This window comes from Manacus candei, unplaced genomic scaffold (assembly GCF_025592945.1).
Source record: "Manacus candei isolate 608988 ecotype Guabito, Panama unplaced genomic scaffold, ASM2559294v1 h1tg000339l, whole genome shotgun sequence".
Classification (NCBI taxonomy): Eukaryota; Metazoa; Chordata; class Aves; order Passeriformes; family Pipridae; genus Manacus; species Manacus candei.
Window position 1 is genome coordinate 9,885 of NW_026138387.1, and position 17,402 is coordinate 27,286.

Below are 17,402 nucleotides of genomic sequence, written 5' to 3' on the forward strand. Positions count from 1 at the left end.
CAGTTAATTTTTGCAGTCCAGGATGTGAATACAGCCCTCCAGAGCAGTTCACTGGTACTCATTAAGTCCTTCTGTGCCTCCTTTCTTTGTAGTACAATATACACACCATGTCATGTGCACTCAGCCCAGTTCCTAAGTTACTGGTGTTCCCCTGTGCACAACAATTACATCTTGGGGAACCATTAGAGAGCTGCCCAAACTCCCCATCACATTCTGGAGTGAAAGGGGGGGTAAATACAGTGGGCATCCCTTGTGCTCCTAAATTCAGCACTCGGGATACACCTGGCCCAGCTCTTTGCCATTGGTTACAAACAATTCCATGTCTCCACTGCCTACAAATCCAATACCAGCTCCTGTTCCTCCCAGCCCCGTGTCCCCCCAGCCTCGCTGCCTGGGCCAAGATGGGAGCACTGGAATCAGAGTGGGGAAAGGAATTCTGTTATCCTGATGATGTTGGGCTGCAGGACACAGGCAGCAGGTACCCAACAGTTGGACCAATATTCTCCTCGGGAGGATGATGCCCAACTGTGCCATCCCCTGCCCAAGCTGATCCCTTTGCTCTTTTGGCAGCACTGACCCAGAACAGCCCAGCAGGCAGAGCCCAGGGCACGGCCCTGCTGCTGTGACACTGTGGCTGGGACTGGCACCGCTCACCCAGGGGGACAACGATGCCAGGGAGACCCCCCGGAGCCAGCACCATAAGGGAAACTCCAGCCCTGCATGGCCACAGTGCTCCCAGCCCCTGGAATCACATCCATCCAATCCCACTGAGGGCACCAACAGCCGCCCCCACAATGAGCCCGACAGCCCCCGGCCCTGCCAGAGAGTGCCCCGGGCACAAAGGGAGACTGACCCCTGGGCAAGGGCCACTTGCTTCCCGGGTCACCTTGGCCTGGGGGCCTGTTTGGGAGCTGCTTTTCCATCTCCATCCAAATCAAACCAAGTCACCCCACCCAGGCACCTTTTCCAGGGCACTGCCCGGGCCAGCAGCATCGCCCAGAGGGACCACAAGGGCTCTGAGGATGGCCAGGATCCACAGTTTCTGTAAGATATCAAGCTACAACATGGCAATATCATTCCCTCCACTAACATTTATTCACACAAACATATTCCCATTTTCCTTGTCTGCATTTAATCACTAATCCCGTGATGGTGTCACTTGGGAGCCAAGTAGCCAAACCACTGCCAACTGACCCCAAATCCCTACAAACCTGACACTGCCCTAGTTCTTCCTGTTTCGTTCCCACAGGTACAGTGTCTCACTCAGCACATGGACTACTTTTGCCTCCCCCCTTCGTGACTTCAAACTCCCTCTGGCACGGGTTATAAGCTCCTGCTTTCCCAAAGTGCTTCCCACTGACAGATGGGGCTGACCCAGCAGTGAGCCATGCATGCTCCCCCTCTGCTCCCAGCACTTGCTCTGGGGCTTCTCCCCATTTCCCAGTGATTTGTGCTCACTGTCCAGGGGATCTACACTTGTTGCTTCAACCACAGGGCCGGTGGCAACTCCCTCCGGAGGCCTCGCTCCTGCCCCGCCCCCTGCTCTGGCTCTGGCTTGGATCCACCATCTCCAGTCCATGGTGCTGCCTTCCTGAGCAGGGCCTGGCCTGTGCACCCTGGAGGAGCTTTGTACTCACGGCCTTCTGGGGATTTCAGGCCCTCTTATCATTTGTTGAGTTGCCACTAAAGCCCAAGAACATACTCAGAGCCACTTCTCCAACGGGGGCTACCTTGGGCTGGCTTCCAGTAACTTCCTATTCCCAAATCCTAAAGGCACTCCTTCCTACCCTACTTCTGCCAGAGGCTACAACTGACACCATTACCACTGGCAGGATCCTTTAGTTCCCCCTCTCTGGCTCATATTGGCCACAGGTCCAGAGCCTGTTGAATTGCTCCCTGAGCTGGTTCCAACCCTCCCTGCTGCTCATTTCCCACTCAAACTCACAGATCTGTCCTGGGACTTCATGGCCCAGGCCAAGGATTGGTCCCAATCTTGTTGTCACCAAAAGCCAAACCAACCAATAAACTGCTGGGCTGCCACCTTGCTCTGGGGGTGACAGAGCCTGAAGTCTCCTGCCTAGTCCTGGGCAATACTTCCTGGGGAGCACAGCACCACTGAGTTCCTAAAAATATCACAGGTTGGGCAGGTGCTTGGATTTTGTCTGGATTAACTCCCCCCCTTCCTTTCCATGGGCTGCCCTACTCATTGTAATGGTGCTTGTACTCCCTGAACCAGTCCCTCACCCATCCAACCATCCCTTGTGCCCTCTCTGGCAAGGACAGTGGGTCCAGGTGTTCTGCCACGCTCCCAGGGCACAGGGGGGGACTGTGGAGCCACCCTCGAGGGGGGAAACGTGCCCTACCTGCCCTGCCCAGGGAAAGGGAACTGCCCCAGTGCTCCCCAGCACAAGGCACCCTTGGAAATGTCCACTGCAATGGGACACTCAGGGACAGCAACAAGCACTGCACGAGGCTGCTCTGGCACAGGACCAATTTTAGCCTCAGCTTTTCTCTGGACCACTTCACTTTGTTTGCCACCTCATCCTGCAGTCAGAACTTGCTGTCCTTGCAACCTTTCAGGGTGACCATAAATGACAGAGGCCTCTGCTCCAGCACCCACAAGGGCCTGATCCATCTGACAGGATCCATTTTTCCAGGGAATTCAAAGCTCCACCTGAGGACCAGGGTCTTTTCTCACCCATCCCTGTGCTGCAGCTTGGCCTCCATCTCACTGTGCTTTCAGTTCCCTCCATGGTTGAACACTGGCAGCCCTGGCCCTGGGCGGAGCTCGGCATCCTGATCCCATCCCTCCTGGCCCCCGGAACCGCTGACTCAGCAATGGGGGCCCTCCATTGCCAAGGGCACGGGCCCGTCGGGGCTCACGGGGGGAGCAGGAGGGCGAAGGCTCCAGCCCTGCTGCTACAACCTTCCACCACTACAGCCAACACAGGAGCCTCCCCAGCCCTGCCTCCCAAGGCATCCTCAACAAACCCAGCCCAGCTCCACAGGACAAACTGCTCCCTGTCTGCCCAGGCCAGTCTAATTCCAGAGGCTCCCAGATCATGCAGAAGAACTACTCAGGAGATCAGAGACTCCAATCCATCTCTTCCTAGCACAGGTTTGGCTGAGTTTGGCAAATAGGGAAACTGCGGAATTCCCCAGTTTGTTTTTCCCAGTTTAACCCCTGTCACACCAATCACCTTAACACTGCCAGTCCTTAATTCTCCCTCGACTGGGTTAAGGACTGAGGAAGTTGGACCTGTGTCTGACCAGGACATGTGCAAACCAAATGCTGGGGACTGGAACACACACCTGGCACTCCTGCAGCTCTCACAGTCACATTCCAGAGAAAACAGCCAATTGCACCCTCACTGCTCATTTCTTAATCCCAATCCCACACTTCTTTTGCAGTTGGAGCACCACTTTTAGAACCCAATTACAGCCCATTAGAGAGCTCCCTGTCTAGCAGGGACAGGGACCCCTGGGATACTCTCAGCAATGCCTGAATCCATGGCAGGGACCTTGCTTTGAGCTCCCCAGGGCCGGGCACCCCGAGGATCTCCCCGAATAATCCTTTCGGTGCGCGCTGGAGTCCTCGGGGTGCCCCAACCCGGGGGGCACCAACAGCACTGTCCCTCCAGGGGCCAATTTGGTCCCAAAATGCAGGGGGATCTTGCCTGTGTCCCAGACTGGTCCGGGGATCTGAGGCCCTTCCCGAGAAAATCTCGGTGCCGGCGTGAAGGGCCAGAGATCCCTTGGAGCCACGGGAGAGCAGGCACAGAGTCCCTCCTGGGGGGCAATTCTGCTGCCTGAAATCAGCTCTTCAAAGAAGCCTCTAAGATTCAGCTGGTGAGGTTTAGAAGCCAGGCATTCCTTGCTTACAACACCCTGCCATGATCCCAGCCCTCCAGGTGCCCTGGCAATCCGCTCCCAAAGGGCACACACAGGTGTCTCCACTGCAGCTGATGGGAGGGGTCAGCATTACAGGAGGATTCATTTTCCTTCCCTGCATTCCTGTTCCACGTTCAGGACATTTTCCAACACTTACTACCATACACACCCACCCTTAGAAGGTTTCCAAGGGGCTTCACCGAGGGCCTTCCCAGGTCTGCTCTGTCTGGAGCCTTCAAAGCCCTCAGTGCCTGCCTGAGGAACCTCAACACAACTCACCTGCTTACAAAGGAACTTGGTGCTGCTTGGCTGCTGCCTCACTTCCCTTCTTCCTTCTTTCTTCACCTCCCTTGGTTAGTGCCTTTAAATCCCTTGGCTCAGCTCTGTGCAGTTTCCAGGCTCCATCCCACTGCAAAAAGGATTAGCTCTTGTTACATCTCAACACTCACATATCATTCCCACTTTTTTCCTGACACTTGGCCATTAGGCCAGTGTCTCATGATTTAAAGCAGAGTTTGACTCCTCAGTGACAACAACAGCTACAGCCCTGAATCCTAACACAGGCTGAGACACAAACACGGATGGGAACTCTGAAGGATCCACTTTGTTCTGCTCACCAATCAAAAGGAGCTTTCCAAATTCAGGAATAACAGACCCCAGGTCCTTTTTCTGCAACTTTAGTTGCTATAGGTGTGACCCACAAGACCTGCAAAGGCCCTTCCCACTTCACCTGCAGGGCTGGCAGTGCCACCACTGGACACGGCCCCAGTGGCTGGGCAGGAACGGAGGGGCTGGGGCGTCCAATCCATCGGCCCAGGCGGCACCAGGAGTTCCTGCAGTTCCTGAGGGGAGAGCCTCAAGCCAACAAAGGATTATGGAGATCATTTTAAACTTTAATAGGTATATCTCCTGGAATATGGGGACTTGGACAAGGTCTACTGGTGCAACAAGGACACACTCAAGGCTATCTATTAAAAGGATTTACCAGCACTCAAAAGCTGTCACTATCCTTCTTTCAGGGGCAACTCAGGAAACTCTGTTGGCCAAGAGCCTCCAGGAGGATTTCCAGCTTTTGGGGCTCTCTTTTAGCTATTTTTCCCATCACTGTAGTGGGGACTATCACCTGCCCTACAGGGGGAACAGCCCACAAAGTTCACTTGCAGGGATGCCATTAACTCAAAGTCCCTTGTCGGGGGGGTCACTGCACACCTTGTCCTTTGTTTGCCCTCCCCAAAAAAGATGCTTCCAACAGTTCTGAGAGATCTGGCAGATCCAGAGCTCTCCTCAGGGAATGCTTTAGCTGCTTAAAGGCTACCCTTGCACCATCTAGCCAAGGCAGCAAATGCTTACAGGCTGTTCTTAAAAGCTGGTATAACAGTCTTCCCACACATCCAGAGGGAGCAATCCAGAGTCCACCCCATCCTACCATTCCCAGGAAGGCAGTTCATGGGCTGTCTGGGGCTCAGGGAGAAGTCAGGTGGCTTCTCTTCTTCCTTTCCCCTTTCCAGATTTTCTCCTTCCAAAGGCAAAGGTTTCTTGGCTTTCCTTGCTCAAGGAGATGCTGCAAAGGCCATGTTTTAAATCCAATACAGGAAACTCCTTGAGATTGTCATTCCAGGTGGTTCTCTCAGGTCCTGCACTCATCAATCATCTTGGCCATTGGTTCCTTGGCAGGTTCTTGCATTCACGTCCTACAAGCAAACCAGGATGAGCCAATTTAGCTGTTACTGCAACCAATCCAAGCAGGAATTCTGATTTTGAAGGACACTGGGTTTGCTTTACCCATATAGATCCCACATCAGGGGTAATACCTACAGGTTCTGCCCTCTTCCACTCTCCTGGAACTCCACTGGCCCACACCACAGGAACAACTGCAGCTGCCACTTCAGTCGGGACCTTGCTGCTGACAGGAGTTATTCCCTGCACAACAAGAGCTGCTGCTTTGACACATTTAGTTTCAGCAATTACAGTTTCAATATCCCCAGTTTTTAATTTCATTTCTGCCTCAACTTTTCTACTCAATCTCTTCCTAGCACAGGTTTGGGCGAGTTTGGCAAACAGACAAACTTAGGAATTCCCCAATGTTTTCCCAGTTTAACCCCTGTCACACCAGTCACCTTAACACTGCCAGCCCTTAACTCTCCCTCGATTGGGTTAAGGACTGAGGAACTTGGACCTGTGTCTGAGCAGGACATGTGCAAACCAAATGCTGGGGACTGGAACACACACCTGGCACTCCTGCAGCTCTTACCATTACATTCAAGAGAAAACAGCCAATTGGACCATCACTGCTCATTTCTTAATCCCAATCCCACACTTCCTTTGCAGTTGGAGCACCACTTTTAGAACCCAATTACAGCCCATTAGAGAGCTCCCTGTCTAGCAGGGACAGGGACCCCTGGGATACTCTCAGCAATGCCTGAATCCATGGCAGGGACCTTGCTTTGAGCTCCCCAGGGCCGGGCACCCCGAGGATCTCCCCGAATAATCCTTTCGGTGCGCGCTGGAGTCCTCGGGGTGCCCCAACCCGGGGGGCACCAACAGCACTGTCCCTCCAGGGGCCAATTTGGTCCCAAAATGCAGGGGGATCTTGCCTGTGTCCCAGACTGGTCCGGAGATCTGAGGCCCTTCCCGAGAAAATCTCGGTGCCGGCGTGAAGGGCCAGAGATCCCTTGGAGCCACGGGAGAGCAGGCACAGAGTCCCTCCTGGGGGGCAATTCTGCTGCCTGAAATCAGCTCTTCAAAGAAGCCTCTGACTCAGTTGGAGAGGTTTAGAAGCCAGGCAACCTTTCATTCCTATGCTCTTGAATCATTCCACCCCGCCAGGTGCCCTGGCAATCAGCTCCCAAAGGGCACACAGAGCTATCTCCACTGCAGCTGATATGGCAGCATTACAGGAGGATTCATTTTTGCTCTCTACATTCCTGTTCCACATTCAGGGCATTTTCCAATACTTACTACCAGACACACCTACCATTAGAAGGTTTCCAAGGGGCTTCACCGAGGGCCTTCGCAGCTCTGCTCTGTCTGGAGCCCTCAAAGTCCTCAGTGCCTGCCTTAGGAATTTCAAGATAACTCACCTGCTTACACAGGCACTTGGTGCTGCTTGGCTGCTGCCTCACTTCCCTTCTTCCTTCTTTCTCCACCTCCCTTGGTTGGTCCCTGTCACGATGAGGGAAGAAAGTGACACATTTAATATGAGAATCAGCAACCTTCGTTTATTGATCATTGCTAACAGCTTAATATATGCTTTATAATTAGCTCATACATATTGCAAAAGCTAAGCTCATTATTGGCTCTGGCTTAAATGTTGATTCCCCCTCTTAGTCCTTTCTTATGTTGACACAGGTGGCTCTCAGTTGCCTTTGTTTTGCTAATCACAACAGCCTGTTTACCAACCAACTAGCAGGCACTAAGACACTGTAGCTTCCCTATCACAGATTTTCTCAGGGCCTAGGCAAGTCATGTTCTATAGCCAATTCCTTACAGGTCCCTTTAAATCCCTTGGCTCAGCTCTGTGCAGTTTCCAGGCTACATCCCACTGCAAAAAGGATTAGCTCTTGTTACATCTCAACACTCCCATATCATTCCCACTTTTTTCCTGACACTTGGCCATTAGACCAGTGTCTTATGATTTAAAGCAGAGTTTGACTTCCTCAGTGACAACAACAGCTACAGCCCTGAATCCTAACACAGGCTGAGACACAAACACGGATGGGAACTCTGAAGGATCCACTTTGTTCTGCTCACCAACCAAAAGGAGCTTTCCTAACTCAGGAATAACAGACCCCAGGTCCTTTTTCTGCAACTTTACCTGCTATAAATGTGACCCACAAGACCTGGAAAGGCCCTTCCCACTTCACCTGCAGGGCTGGCAGTGCCACCACTGGACACGGCCCCAGTGGCTGGGCAGGAACGGAGGGGCTGGGGCGTCCAATCCATCGGCCCAGGCGGCACCAGGAGTTCCTGCAGTTCCTGAGGGGAGAGCCTCAAGCCAACAAAGGGTTAGGGAGAGCATTTGAAACTTCAATATGTAGATCTCCTGGAAGATGGGGACTTTGATAAGGCCTACTGGTGCAACAAGGACACACTCAAGGCTACCTATTCAAAGGATCTACCAGCACTCAAAAGCTATCACTGTCCTTCTGTCAGGGGGAACTCACAGGAAACTCTCTTTGCCAAGAGCCTCCAGGAGCATTTCCAGCTTTCGTGGCTCTTTTTTAAGTATACCTCCCATCCCTGTAGCTGGGACTATCACCTGCCCTACAGGGGGAACAGCCCACAAAGTTCACTTGCAGGGATGCCATTAACACAAAGTCCCTTCTCAGGGGGTCACTGCACACCTTGGCCTTTGTTTGCCCTCCCCACCAAAGATGCTTCCAACAGTTTTGAGAGGTCTGGCAGACCCAGAGCTCTCCTCAGGGAAGGCTTCAGCTGCTTCGGCCCTTGCACCATCGAGCCAAGGCAGCAAATTCTTACAGGCAGTTGGAAAAGTTGCCATAACAGTCTTACCACACATCCCGAGGGAGCAATCCAGAGTCCAGCCCGTCCCACCATTCCCAGCAAGGCAGTTCATGGGCTGTCTGGGGCTCAGGGAGGAGTCAGGGGGCTTCTCTTCTTCCTTCCCGATTTCCAGATTTTCTCCTGCAAAAGCAAAGCTTTCTTGGCTTTCTTTGATCAAGGAGATGCAGCAAAGGCCCTCTTTTAAATCCAATACTGGAAAGTACTCCAGGTTGTCATTTCAGGGGGTTCTCTCAGGTCCTGCACTAATCAATCCCCTTGGCCATTGCTTTTCTTGGCAAGTTCTGGCATTCACCTTCTACAAGCAAACCAGGAGGAGCAAATTCAGCTGTTCCTGCAACCAATCCAATCTGGCACTCTGATTTTAAAGGATACTGGCTTGGCCTTACCCATAGAGATCCCACATCAGGGGTAATACCTACAGGTTCTGCCCTCTTCCACTCTCCTGCAGCTCCACTGGCCCACACCACAGGAACAACTGCAGCTGCCACTTCAGTGGGGGCCTTGCTGCTGACAGGAGTTATTCCCTGCACAACAAGAGCTGCTGCTTGGACACATTTAGTTCCAGCAATTACAGTTTCAATAGCCCCTGTTTTCCATTTCATTTCTGCCTCAAGTTTTCCAGTCCATCTCTTCCTAGCAGAGGTTTGGGTGAGTTTGGCAAAGAGACAAACTGAGGAACCACTCAGTGTTTTTCCAGTTTGACCCCTGTCACACCAATCACCTTAACAGTGCCAGTCCATAATTCTCCCTCTCTTGGGTTAAGGACTGAGGAAGTCGGACCTGTGTCTGAGCAGGACATGTGCAAACCAAATACTGGGGACTGGAACACACACCTGGCACTCCTGGAGCTCTTGTAATTGTATTCCAGAGAAAATAGCCAATTGTACCATCACTGCTCATTTCTTCTGTGCCACAGCAACATCATTCCAAGCCTCTCCCTGCCAACCCTCCGCTTCTCCCAGCAGCTCCAGGGGCACCAGAACCTGCCCTGAAGGCACAAAAGGCTCCTTTTGGGAGCACCACGACCCAGCTGTTCTGTAGCACTGGAATTCCATCTCCTGGACAAGCTGGGAGAAGCAGGGAAGACAACCAGGACCTTACAGGTAAATTGGGGGCACCTCTTCATCCAACAGCAGCTCCAGGAAAGGTACTGAGTCAACACCTCACCAAAGACACGGGAGAAGAAGTGCCAACACCTCGACAATCACTTCACTTTTCAACTGATAAAGCAACACTGAAGAAAAGCTTTTCAGACATTGGGAAGAGTCCATCCCACTTTAACCAGTGTGTGGGACTCGTTCCCAGCCTCCTGAGGTTCATTTCCCACCCCACTGGGGGCTGCAGTACAGCTGGTTCTACACACACACACAGGGAGCTGCTGCTCCTGCATTCCAGTCTCCTGGTTCCCCTTGCAACTGCTCCAGCTGTTTGCCCAGCTCTCCAGTGCCCCTTCCTTTGCCCACTGCACTTGTTCACAGCCCCAGGGCTCCCAGGGCCCCCCTGGGCTCTCCCCTGCCCTGACACTCAGGGCCCTTTCCCAGCCTGACTCCATCCAGCACTGACCCAGCTGCTGCACCTGCAATTCTCCTGCTCCTGCCCTCCCTCTGCCTGCAAAACACCCCTGCCAGCTCCTGCACCCCACCTCTTACCTCCCAGACAACAGGAGCTGCATCCTCCTGGATCCTCCAGCTGGATGCTGCTGGCTCTGGGCAGCTCCCACCCTTCAGCAGGGGATGCCAAAGGCAGCTCTGGGGACTGTCCCGAGGGCAGGGACACCCACTGTGGGTCACACCAACACTCAGCCATCTCAGGCCTGGGCTCTTCTGCCTGCAGGGCAACAAACAGCCAAGCAGGGACACTGGGACACTCCAAGGAAACAGGGACAACACACTCAGCAGCCTGGCACACCACAGCCCCCAAACCTGCCCAGGCTCCAGCTGCTGCACAGACCGGTGGCCACACAGGACCCAAACCCACCCCAGCACAGACAACCCTGGGGAGGTCAAGCTGCTCATTCCCAAACACAGCCAAACATCCAGTGCCACTGTCTGCCAGCCCCTGCCCCAGCAATCAATCATCTTTCCCATTTCCTTTCTCCACAGGTCCTTGTATTCACATTCTACTATGAAACCATCATCAGCAAATTTAGCTGTTACTAGAACCAATCCAGCTTGGCTTCCTAATTTTAAAGGATACTGGGTTTGCCTTACCAGTACAGACTCTGGCTTAGGGGTAATTCTTACAGGTTCTGTCCTTGTCCATTTTCTTGGAATTCAACTGGCCCACACCACAGGAACAACTGCAGCTGCCACTTCAGTGGGGACCTTGCTGCTGACAGGAGTTATTATCCCTCTGTAAACACCAAACTGCTTCAATACAAACAATCCAGTGGACACTACAACTCCTTGGCACTTTCAGTGTAACCAGTGCAAGTCAGTTGCTAAGTTACACAAGGTTTTCTTCCAAAGGTGTAATTAATTAAGATATCAAAAAACCAACAACTGTGACAGAAGAGATCCCCCCACGGTTCTGCTTTTAGGGAAAAAAACCCCGAACCCCCATCCCCAGTGCTGCAATAGCTCAGGCTCCCAAAAAGGCCCAGGGGCTGGGCTGGGGTTTTGGCTGCCCTGGAGCACAGGCAGGAACACGATGTCACCACCCCACGGGCACAGCTGAGAACCCAAAGAGCAGCCACACCAGCAGCTCCTGCCAGCCCTGCTGGGCTGGGCCTTGGGGAGGAAGGGCACTGGCCTTTCTTCCTGCCTAGGAGCAAAGAGCCTCCTTGCTGAGCACTTCTCCTGCCAAGGGCATCAGCTCAGATGGGAAGTTCATCAAGTGCAACTTCCTGGAACGAGAAACATTCCTGTTCCCTGGTCAATCTCTTTCCAACTGAACTCAGAAGTACGCACAAAACTTCAGGTGTTACCTAAAATTTCTTACAAGAACCTCTGAGACTCAAGTGGTGAGCTTTAGAAGCCAGGTAATCTTTGATTGCTATGCTCTTGAATCATTCCAGCCCACCAGGTGCCCTGGCAATCCGCTCCCAAAGGGCACACACAGGTGTCTCACTGCAGCTGATGGGAGGGGTCAGCATTACAGGAGGGCTCATTTTCCTTCCCTGCATTCCTGTTCCACATTCAGGACATTTCCCAACACTTATCACCATACACACCCACCCTTAGAAGGTTTCCAAGGGGCTTCACCGAGGGCCTTCCCAGGTCTGCTCTGGCTGGAGCCCTCCAAGTCCTCAGTGCCTGCCTGAGGAACCTCAACACAACTCACCTGCTTACACAGCAACTTGGTGCTGCTTGCCTGCTGCCTCACTTCCCTTCTTCCTTCTTTCTTCACCTCCCTTGCTTGGTCCCTTTCAATCCCTGGGCTCAGCTCTGTGCACTTTCCAGGCTCCATCCCACTGCAAAAAGGATTAGCTCTTGTTACATCTCAAAACTTAGACAGCATTCCCCCTTTTTGTTAACACTCAGCCATCAGGCCAGTGTCTCCTTACTTAAAGCAGAGTTTGACTCCTCAGTGACAACAACAGCTACAGCCCTGAATCCTAACACAGGCTGAGACACAAACACGGATGGGAACTCTGAAGGATCCACTTTGTTCTGCCCACCAATCAAAAGGAGCTTTCTGAACTCAAGAATAACAGACCCCAGGTCCTTTTTCTGCAACTTTACCTGCTATAAATGTGACCCACAAGACCTGCAAAGGCCCTTCCCACTTCACCTGCAGGGCTGGCAGTGCCACCACTGGACACGGCCCCAGTGGCTGGGCAGGAACGGAGGGGCTGGGGCGTCCAATCCATCGGCCCAGGCGGCACCAGGAGTTCCTGCAGTTCCTGAGGGGAGAGCCTCAAGCCAACAAAGGGTTCGGGAGAGCATTTGAAACTTCAATATGTAGATCTCCTGGAAGATGGGGACTTTGATAAGGCCTACTGGGGCAACAAGGACACACTCAAGGCTACCTATTCAAAGGATCTACCAGCACTCAAAAGCTATCACTGTCCTTCTGTCAGGGGGAACTCACAGGAAACTCTCTTTGCCAAGAGCCTCCAGGAGGATTTCCAGCTTTTGTGGCTCTTTTTTAAGTATACCTCCCATCCCTGTAGCTGGGACTATCACCTGCCCTACAGGGGGAACAGCCCACAAAGTTCACTTGCAGGGATGCCATTAACACAAAGTCCCTTCTCAGGGGGTCACTGCACACCTTGGCCTTTGTTTGCCCTCCCCACCAAAGATGCTTCCAACAGTTCTGAGAGGTCTGGCAGACCCAGAGCTCTCCTCAGGGAAGGCTTCAGCTGCTTCTGCCCTTGCACCATCTAGCCAAGGCAGCAAATTCTTACAGGCTGTTCTGAAAAGTTGCCATAACAGTCTTACCACACATCCCGAGGGAGCAATGCAGAGTCCAGCCCGTCCCACCATTCCCAGCAAGGCAGTTCATGGGCTGTCTGGGGCTCAGGGAGGAGTCAGGGGGCTTCTCTTCTTCCTGCCCGCTTGCCCCATTTTCTCCTGCAAAAGCAAAGCTTTCTTGGCTTTCCTTGCTCAAGGAAATGCAGCAAAGGTCATCTTTGCAATCTAATGTTGCAAACTACTCCAGGTTGTCATTTCAGGGGGTTCTCTCAGGTCCTGCACTAATCAATCCCCTTGGCCATTGCTTTTCTTGGCAAGTTCTGGCATTCACCTTCTACAAGCAAACCAGGAGGAGCAAATTCAGCTGTTCCTGCAACCAATCCAGTCTGGCATTCTGATTTTAAAGGATACTGGCTTGGCCTTACCCATAGAGATCCCACATCAGGGGTAATACCTACAGGTTCTGCCCTCTTCCGCTCTCCTGCAGTTCCACTGGCCCACACCACAGGAACAACTGCAGCTGCCACTTCAGTGGGGGCCTTGCTGCTGACAGGAGTTATTCCCTGCACAACAAGAGCTGCTGCTTGGACACATTTAGTTTCAGCAATTACAGTGTCAATAGACCCAGTTTTCAATTGCATTTCTGCCTCAACTTTTCCAGTCCATCTCTTCCTAGCAGAGGTTTGGGTGAGTTTGGCCAACAGACAAACTGAGGAATTCCCCAATGTTTTCCCAGTTTGACCCCTCTCACACCAATCACCTTAACAGTGCCAGTCCATAATTCTCCCTCTCTTGTGTTAAGGACTGAGCAAGTTGGACCTGTGTCTGAGCAGGACATGTGCAAACCAAATGCTGGGGACTGGAACACACACCTGGCACTCCTGCAGCTCTCACAGTCACATTCCAGAGAAAACAGCCAATTGCACCCTCACTGCTCATTTCTTAATCCCAATCCCACACTTCTTTGGCACTTGGAGCACCACTTTTAGAACCCAATTACAGCCCATTAGAGAGCTCCCTGTCTAGCAGGGACAGGGACCCCTGGGATACTCTCAGCAATGCCTGAATCCATGGCAGGGACCTTGCTTTGAGCTCCCCAGGGCCGGGCACCCCGAGGATCTCCCCGAATAATCCTTTCGGTGCGCGCTGGAGTCCTCGGGGTGCCCCAACCCGGGGAGCACCAACAGCACTGTCCCTCCAGGGGCCAATTTGGTCCTAAACTGCAGGGGGATCTTGCCTGTGTCCCAGACTGGTCCGGGGATCTGAGGCCCTTCCCGAGAAAATCTCGGTGCCGGCGTGAAGGGCCAGAGATCCCTTGGAGCCACGGGAGAGCAGGCACAGAGTCCCTCCTGGGGGGCAATTCTGCTGCCTGAAATCAGCTCTTCAAAGGAACCTCTAAGACTCAGCTGGCGACTTTTAGAAGCCAGGCATTCCTGCACACTCTGAGATATTTTAAGAGCTTACTGAGCGAAAAAACACAAAGCTTTTCCAGGGACATCTGACCTCCCACAGACAGCTCCTTTCCCCTTTCAATACAAAATTATTTTCAGGGAATCATTTAATAGGAAGTGCCCAGGAACCCAAGAATGTGCTTTGAGAACAAAAAACATACAGAGAGAAGGAGCTTTGCACAAGTGTAACATACTCCAGAACAAACCTGACTTTAGTTTTACTCTTTGTGTTCAAATATTCCATAAAAAAGCTCCAGCAGGAGAACTGGCACATTACTCAAGAGTATCCTGAAAGTTCCTCTCAGGGGGGCTGGCGGAAAATCGCAGTTGTACGAGTCCCTTGTGCCTGCAGACGCCTGGAGATCCTCTCTATCTGCCTTGTGCTCTCCCAACAGCAGAAAGGGTGCTGAGACAGGAGGAAGGAAGCCTTTAGCATAAAACTGGGGAGGAATCTAAAGCTTCCTTTCCTGGGGAACTTGGCAAAGTCTGCAGATGAGAAAGGGAAAATTTGCATCTCCTTTGGTACAGGTGTCAATCGAGGCTGAGACTTTTTGCCTTTTTCAGACAACTGAGCCCCTTTTGGCTCCCCGGCAGCTCCAATGGCACCAGAACCCCGTTCCTGCACACCCACGGCTGTCACACACAGGCACCCACACACCTTTGCTCCAGCCCACACGGGGCCAACATTTCCTCACCCTGGACATCCCACGGGCAGTAGTTTTGCTAGAGAGCACAGCAACCCACCTGTCCTTGCAAACTGCCTCCCTGCAAAAAAGGAATCGTTTTTCCCAGACACTTCCCCCACAGTCAAGGTCTTTTCAAACTGCTGTCGTGCCACCAAACCTGCTCAGGGTCCCTCCCGGCTTCTGCCTGTCCTTGCATTTAAAGGCACGGGCACATTCTACCTTCCAACAGCAAACCCAGCTCCTCACGGGCAGTAGAAGCCCTGCTCTTACCTGGACAGACTGCCGGGCTCGGCACAGCTGTGGCTCATGGAGCAGCTTCCCAAGGCCGTTCTCTCTCCCGGCAGGAAGCACAACTCGCCTCCGCACCAGGGGAAACCACGAGCGAGGCTGCAAATGGACACAGAACGAGCAAAAAGCATTAACGCAGCACCAAAAAACCAAGTTAAAGCACTCTTTGCCTCATAACCCTGCACGGGGAAAGGCTTTGGGATCCCAAAGCAAAACCTGAGACACCCAGAGAGCACCAGCCCGGCAGCCCCGTCACGGCTCCCCCCGGGGGCACCCGGCAGGTAAGGGGCTTACCCGGGCCCCGCCGCCCAGCACAAGGCGCCCCTAAACGCCCCCGGCTGCCCCGGTGCACAAACCCAGCGGCCAAGGCGCTCTCCCCTCCGCAGCCCGGGCAGCAGCGGGGCCGCACCCTCAGCCCTCACACACAACCGCCCCCACCTGCCCCGCCGGCCCTTTATACCGCGGGCCGGCAGCGCTGCCCAATCAGCACTCGAGTGCCTCCGCCCAATCCCAGCCCGCCTGGCCCTGCGGCCCCGCCCCGCCCGCTCAGCCCGGCCCCGCCCCTCGGCGCGGCCCCGCCCCCCGTTCCCTCCGAGCGGCTCCCGCCGCAGCCCCGGCGGGCGCTGCTGGGGCCGGGGAAGGGCGGGTGGGAGCTCCGCGGTCACGGCCCGGCCGGGAGCTCTCCCGGGACAAGGGGAGCGGGGCCTGCGGGGACAGCGGCCTTCTTGGGGGCGGGGCCGGCGCGAGCTGGGGGGCGGGCCTGGGCGGGCCGAGGGGCGGGGCCGGCGCGATCCCGCGGCGCTTCGCTCTGGGCTCTGGGGCTGTTCCGGGCTGGTTTTGGGTGCGGGTTTTGGGGCACTGCGCACACCCTGCCCTGGTCACAGCCCCGCCCCAGCTCGCTGCACTCCCCGCACCCCTCGCTCAGCTCCGCGGGGATTTGTGCCTCCTCTGAAGGTGGCAAATGTCTGCAAAGCCAGTCGGGAAGCCAGAGAGCTGCAGCCCCCGGGCCCCGCCGCGGCTTCCCCGCCCTCCCCCGGCCCCTCCCGCCCGTCCCGCCCCGCAGCGCCGCTCCCGCTGCCGCCCTCGAACCCAAAACCAGCCCGGAACAGCCCCAGAGCCGAGAGCGAAGCGCCGCGGGATCGCGCCGGCCCCGCCCCTCGGCCCGCCCAGGCCCGCCCCCCGGCTCTCGCCGCTCCGCCCGGCCCCGCCCTGCCCGCCCCCAAGAAGGCCGCTGTCCCCGCAGGCCCCGCTCCCCTTGTCCCGGGAGAGCTCCCGGCCGGGCCGTGACCGCGGAGCTCCCACCCGCCCTTCCCCGGCCCCAGCAGCGCCCGCCGGGGCTGCGGCGGGAGCCGCTCGGAGGGAACGGGGGGCGGGGCCGCGCCGAGGGGCGGGGCCGGGCTGAGCGGGCGGGGCGGGGCCGCAGGGCCAGGCGGGCTGGGATTGGGCGGAGGCACTCGAGTGCTGATTGGGCAGCGCTGCCGGCCCGCGGTATAAAGGGCCGGCGGGGCAGGTGGGGGCGGTTGTGTGTGAGGGCTGAGGGTGCGGCCCCGCTGCTGCCCGGGCTGCGGAGGGGAGAGCGCCTTGGCCGCTGGGTTTGTGCACCGGGGCAGCCGGGGGCGTTTAGGGGCGCCTTGTGCTGGGCGGCGGGGCCCGGGTAAGCCCCTTACCTGCCGGGTGCCCCCGGGGGGAGCCGTGGCAGGGCTGTGGGGCTGGTGCTCTCTGTGTGTTTCAGGGTTTGCTTTGGAATCCCAAAGGCTTTCCCCGTGCAGGGTTAGGAGGCAAAGACTGGTCTCACTTAGTTTCTTGGTGCTGCATTAACGCTTTTTGCTCCTTTTCTGTCCAGTCGTGCCCTCCCTGGGGCTCAGCTCAGGTCCGTGCCCAGCGGCTGGTGGAGTGTGGCGAGTTGTGCTTCCTGCCGGGCGGGAGCTGCCTTGGGAAGCTGCTCTGTCCCCACGGCTGGGCCGAGCTGGGAACTTGGACAGGGAAGGGCAGGGCCCGTCCTGCCGGTGAGAATTGGGTTTGGCTGGGGGAGGATGGAATGGAGTGTGTGCCTGTTAACTCCAAGGAGAGCCAACAGCTGGGAGAGACCCTGAGCAGGTTTGGTGCCACGAGAGCAGCTTCAAAAGACCTTGAGTGTTGGAGAAACGTCCAGGAGACCTGGTTCCTCTTTTGCAAGGAGGCAGTTTGCAAGGACAGGGGAGTTGCTG

At 55.1% G+C, this 17,402-nt stretch overlaps 1 protein-coding gene and 1 long non-coding RNA gene across 4 annotated transcripts; one reads left to right on the plus strand and one right to left on the minus strand.

Moving 5' to 3' along the window:
• The first annotated feature begins 3,951 nt into the window (after positions 1 to 3,951).
• On the plus strand, positions 3,952 to 7,465 carry LOC127465213 (uncharacterized). Its single transcript, XR_007901938.1, has 3 exons — positions 3,952 to 4,073; positions 6,875 to 7,049; positions 7,381 to 7,465. It is a non-coding gene; the product is annotated as an uncharacterized LOC127465213 (long non-coding RNA).
• On the minus strand, positions 4,884 to 13,961 carry LOC127465212 (uncharacterized). 3 transcript variants are annotated; one of them, XM_051775708.1, is made up of 10 exons: positions 13,531 to 13,961; positions 12,798 to 12,929; positions 12,099 to 12,259; positions 11,698 to 11,827; positions 10,065 to 10,281; positions 8,404 to 8,535; positions 7,755 to 7,866; positions 6,972 to 7,053; positions 5,707 to 5,811; positions 5,415 to 5,582 (listed from the first exon to the last, which is right to left on the minus strand). In XM_051775708.1, exons 2-10 carry the CDS (start codon positions 12,840 to 12,842, stop codon positions 5,535 to 5,537), a joined length of 1,032 nt encoding a protein of 343 aa, XP_051631668.1. In that variant the 5' UTR covers positions 12,843 to 12,929; positions 13,531 to 13,961; the 3' UTR covers positions 5,415 to 5,534. The 3 variants fall into 3 exon arrangements, 2 of the variants coding, with proteins under 2 accessions (XP_051631668.1, XP_051631669.1); XM_051775709.1 differs by lacking the exons at positions 5,415 to 5,582; positions 5,707 to 5,811; positions 6,972 to 7,053 and adding an exon at positions 7,380 to 7,432 and having other exon boundaries at positions 7,706 to 7,879; XR_007901937.1 differs by lacking the exons at positions 5,415 to 5,582; positions 5,707 to 5,811; positions 6,972 to 7,053; positions 7,755 to 7,866 and adding an exon at positions 4,884 to 5,014 and having other exon boundaries at positions 8,150 to 8,535.
• Between the last annotated feature and the right edge of the window lie 3,441 nt (positions 13,962 to 17,402).

Excerpts from the sequence above, each read along its gene's own strand:
- LOC127465212 (XM_051775708.1), bottom strand. The coding sequence starts at position 12,842 with ATGGTGGGACGGGCTGGACTCTGCATTGCTCCCTCGGGATGTGTG. Across the intron at positions 11,828-12,098 it reads GTGGGTCACATTTATAGCAG|TGGGATGGAGCCTGGAAAGT; the intron begins GTAAAGTTGCAG and ends TCCTTTTTGCAG. Across the intron at positions 5,812-6,971 it reads CCAAGTGCCTGTGTAAGCAG|GGAATAACTCCTGTCAGCAG; the intron begins GTGAGTTATCTT and ends CTTGTTGTGCAG.